Source organism: Penaeus japonicus, unplaced genomic scaffold, assembly GCF_977035675.1.
Source record: "Penaeus japonicus unplaced genomic scaffold, GWHDUDI00000001_assembly GWHDUDI00000038, whole genome shotgun sequence".
Taxonomy (NCBI): Eukaryota; Metazoa; Arthropoda; class Malacostraca; order Decapoda; family Penaeidae; genus Penaeus; species Penaeus japonicus.
The window spans coordinates 13,277,074-13,282,073 of NW_028234440.1; the positions used below are offsets into that span (position 1 = coordinate 13,277,074).

At 38.9% G+C, this 5,000-nt stretch overlaps 1 protein-coding gene across 1 annotated transcript in view; it reads left to right on the plus strand.

Annotated features, from left to right (window-relative positions):
- Nucleotides 1-4,746, plus strand: part of LOC122243550 (EF-hand domain-containing family member C2-like) — a 17,143-nt gene extending 12,397 nt beyond the window's left edge. The window contains exons 12-16 of the mRNA XM_086533016.1: nt 280-439; nt 1,001-1,132; nt 1,456-1,594; nt 1,845-1,941; nt 2,901-4,746. Of these exons, the coding sequence (XP_086389142.1) occupies nt 280-439; nt 1,001-1,132; nt 1,456-1,594; nt 1,845-1,941; nt 2,901-3,026 (654 nt within the window). The 3' untranslated portion in view covers nt 3,027-4,746. The remainder of the gene's footprint in view (nt 1-279; nt 440-1,000; nt 1,133-1,455; nt 1,595-1,844; nt 1,942-2,900) is intronic.
- The last annotated feature ends 254 nt before the right edge of the window (nt 4,747-5,000 follow it).

Below are 5,000 nucleotides of genomic sequence, written 5' to 3' on the forward strand. Positions count from 1 at the left end.
TGAAAACAAAAGTGCGTAGTGTTTAGTATACGAACATTATTGTATCCTTCCATGAATAACCCTCCGGTTCAGTCACCTTAGAATCATAGGATTACGGTTACTGGAATTGCAGCTAGATCAATATACATATTTTTGAAAATCAGATTCGACTGAAAATGTACAATATTACGGTTAATGAGTTTACCTGAACAAATAACCATAGATAGCTTTCAATTGCACCAAAGTTGTGATATATCCTGACCACCGCCTTCCCAATCCGTGCTACAATCTGGCCAACAGTTCCCCCAGGCGAACTACAATGTAGCTCTGGACGAAGCCCGCCGTCACTTAGGTCACCATGAGCTGACCTCTCTTCTGCACCAGCTCACAGGTCACGATCCTTCGAAGACCGGATTTACCAGAACTAGTATCGTGTTCAACGCTCTTTCTCAAGCACTAGGTTAGTTGAAAGGGCCCTCAAACGCCTGCCTTTGGGCTCAAGGACGAGTTTGTTTATCCAAAAGATAGATCGGCGATGATGATGCACCTATGAAGGGCATCGCGAGACTTTGCAAAGACGTCACATGGTGTATGTAAATCGCTTTCGTCGTGGTTTTCTTTGCTTTGTTTTGTTTTGAATGTAAGCATAGTACTCTTATCATTGACAAGTCAGAAGGCTTTCCTCTCTTTTTTATAGAGGCCACAAAACGTCTGATAAGACATCTGATAAGGCAAATTAAGCAAAAATTACCTCTGGGAATCCTATATTTTTCATTTGCAACTCATTTCCTTATCTGATTCTGCTGATCATAGTCTCTCCGTACGTTTATGCTTGTGTGCTTGCTAGACTCATAGCATTAATATTGCCGCAAATAAAATGTACTTGTTTATGATAAAAAAACACTTGACTATGCATTTGTTTTACCTTTTGCACTTTAGTTCTATAACAAAAACTTGTGAGTATGATTTCACGTTTCCCTGGGTTCAGTGGCAAATGTTTATTGCAACAAAACGTCCACAGAAAAGTCGTCCCTGACAAGACAACAGATCCAGGCTCTGGTCCGTCGTCACCGCCGCCAAGAGCCTTCGTCCTTCTCACGGGAGAGCCTCACCCACCTAGCATCGCTTCACCTTAAAAGACACAATTTCGACGGTGAGTTAAACCAAAACAAAAACAAACACACTTGCATATGTTTATGAGAGTGTGTAAGACTCAAATGTAATCACCATACCTTTTTATACCTATATGTGTACGAATGTACATGGTGATGAAAAACTAATAGAGTTAACTATATTTTGGGGGTACTGGTTTTTGATCGACGAGCTGCTGTTTTTGTACAGGAGAATAAGACAGTGGGAATGAAGTAACTTGTACAGTGAGGTATGGTGACGCATTGGTAAGAATTCTTTGCATTTAGAGGTGTGTTTTCGTAAGGTCATGATACTCAGACTTTGATCTTCCCTTTTCCAACTCAGGAATCCCTGATCTGAATTCGGGATTGCGTGGGCGGGACACAGAAGTACGCGGTCGCTTACCAGCGGGGACAGTCAGGGCAGCTATTAAAGCCACGCGCCTGCCTCTCCCCACCATGCTGGTAGACGCCCTTGTTAACAGGTGACATTTGCCATTGGATATCTACTGTTGTCACTGTGGAGACCATGAGTTTTAATTTGAATTTCGGTATTGGTCTTGATAATGAAAGAGTGTCTTATGAATTAGTAACGATTCACTCAGATTTTGTGTGTGTGTTTGTTTATATAACTACTGTATATATCTTAATATTTAAATACCTATGGAAATGTATTATATATTTATATACAGTATATCGCGGTGGTTGATGATAGAAGGTCTTTCTCCCTCGCAGTGTGACGGAGCAAGACGGCCACATAGATTATGGCAAGCTGTGTCATGAGCTGGATTACCGACAGCGACCTCACATCCACGACAATCTCCCGTGCCAGGTAATACTGGCGTATAATTTGGATGTATACATTTTCCAGTATATTCGAATTTGAATCAGAAGATAAAGTCAGCAATGAGTTCAATACAATGATTAACATCACTCACAGAGCAGTGATGATGAGACTTCTGATTAACGTTTGTAACAAGGGACAAGGTCATCAACAACATATAAGAACAATAATAAAGATGATGCGGATGGTGATGATTACACTGCTACACGATTTTTGTACTTGAGTAGCGATTGTTATATCCTATTTGCTAACGCCTAGGAGCTATGAAAAATACTACTATTTCCTTCAAACTGTTTTTGTGACCAGAATAACGATATTTCTGAAATTTACCAGTCACATTGTAGCAGAAGGAAGATCATATTGGTGGGTGTGGAAGCGTGAAAGAGACTGGTGTCGCTGTCTCTGACTGGCGACGCTCACACTCTTATCTAACAAGCTCCACTGCTTGAGTCTCGACACCAAAAGCTCGGTATTGGACTTTGTGAGACCAAGCAAGGTCTCTGATCAAGTAGTTGAGGTCTTTGGTTGGGGAAGTCCGGGTTTCTCTCCTTTGCTACGCCTCTGTAATCAGGTTCAACGACTTTGTTCTCTTCCGATTTGCTGCTGAAGAAGAGCGCTCTCTCGTTGGAGGGGTGGGTGCAGGGAGCTCAGGGCAGTGTGACATAGGGGCGAAGGATGATGGTCAAAAAACAAAAATTTCCAGATAAAAAAAAGTAATTTCTTTTGCTTCCTAGGCAGAGGCAATTAGCAAATAACACTTAGTGATCAAAGACAAAATAAAGTCAAATGTCCGTTACATAGTGTTATTGCTACCACGAATCTTATGAATTTAAACGAAATCAAAGGACCACCCTACAATATTATCACTCTTCAACAAAATAATGATACTTAAATAATTACCACCATTCCCTACCTCGAATAACAATCCTGTTCCACTCTCTTTGAAGCTCGACGAATCCTCCTTGGAAGTCGGCCTTCGGCGCCTCACCGATGACTCCGATTACGTCAGCCTCATCGCCGACCTGGAGGGCAGCGCGAACACCCACCACTTCGCCGGGTCAGGCCTTGTGTAAGGGGGAGACTCGAGTTGTTGAGAAATGGTCACGTTAATATCATCATTGCTATGGTGATTATTGTGTTTATTTTTGTGCTTGTGTGAATGTGTGTTTTTGTATTTGTGAGGAGGTGTGCTTCATGTTTGTCGATGTGCTTCTGTGTTTGTATGGATGTGTGTTTTCTGTTTGCGGGTGTGCTTTTGCGGTTGTGTGAGTGTTTTTGTGTTTATGTGTGTACTATTGTGTTTGTGTAAATGTGTGCTTTTGTGTTGGTGTAGATGTGCATTTTGTGTTTGTGTGGATGTGTGATTTTGTATTGTGAAGATGTAGGAATTGTGTTTGTGCGTGTGATTTTGTGTTTGTATGGATGTGTGCTTTTGTGTTTGTGTGTGAGTTTTCGTGTTTGTGCATGTGCTTTTGTGCTTGAGCAAAAATTATGAAAATGGTGGGTTTGTGGTGCATCGCAATAAGGCGGTCGGTCATGTTTAATAGATATTAAAAGAGTTTACATTATCATCTTCGTACTGATTTAATGTTTTCGCGATGTGTCATGACGAAGCAGATTTTATGGAAGTTCGATGTTACTTTAGTGATCTTCATTATAGAATTCTAAAGGAGGTGGTGTTCTGTATGGTGTATTGTTGTATTAGGATCACACGACCAAATCACTGTTTTCGAATGATGAACAGATACACTAAATGACCAATAGACAGTGAATGAACGAGCCAAGTAGAATTTAATGATTAGGAAGTGAAATCATTGTTGCAAAGACTCATTGCATCCTTCCCTGTGCAATGCAGGGGGTTAGTTGAATTGTGTCGAAAGCTTTCTTCACCATCAGTGTTTTTTTGTCATAATCTCGACTCGGTATTGTGTTGATATGCATTTAACTTTTATAATATTTAGGCAATAAAAAAACTTTAAATGAAACAGATTAGAAAGCATTCAGAATATATCTAATGATTCATAGGAATAAACCATTTTTGATTTCTCATAGATTTGTAGTGGCATATATAAGTATTGGGATTGCATCTGTGATGATTCAATGGGTTAAAATCAAAACATAATTGTTGCGTAGTTTCTCATAGGAAGATTATAAGGAAAACTTATTAATTAGCTAATCGTTATCTTTGTTCTTCCCTTTACTGATTTACATTACCTGGTGTTCTGTTATAATCCCAGGTTTTATGTATTGGCTGTGCATTGTTGAGTGTTTTTTCATTGTGATATTATTTTCAGTTATAATAATTGTTGTTACGCGTATGGACTTTTTAAATAGCTATTACGTGAAGAATAATGTTAATGGTGACGACGATAATGCTGATGATATCAATATTGAATCTTCTGCTACTATTACTACCACCACTACTTCCATTACTACTACTACTACTATTTCTACTTTTACCTCTACTTCTGCCATTACTACAGTTAATGATACTACCACTGTTTATATTTATATAAATGATAAGGATAATAATTATATGAATAATAAGGATGATACTAATATAATTGATGATAGTGATAATAGTAGTAATGATTAATACAATAACATTTATAACATTAGTCAATATTGGCAATAATGGCGGTGGTAATAATAATGGTGAAAAAATAATAGAAATACTGATGATGATAATGATTGTAATGTTAACGATAGTGATAATGATAAGCATTGGAGAGAACCTGTAATATATGTAAGGAAATGTATTTGGAAGAGAAATAAATGTTATCTGCCAATGTATTAGATAATCTGATTAAAATTGTTTCGTTGATTGTTTGCAAGGAAAGTGTCTGCATTTGAAAGGAAGGCAATAAGGCAAAGGAATGAAGAAAACGTAAGGTAGGGGTAGAGACAGAGAGACAGAGAGAGATTGGAACAGAGAGACAGAGAGACGGACACACAGAGACAGAGAGACAGAGACACAGAGAGGCATTGGAACAGAGAGACAGAGAGACGGACACACAGAGACAGAGAGACAGAGGGACAGAGAGGCA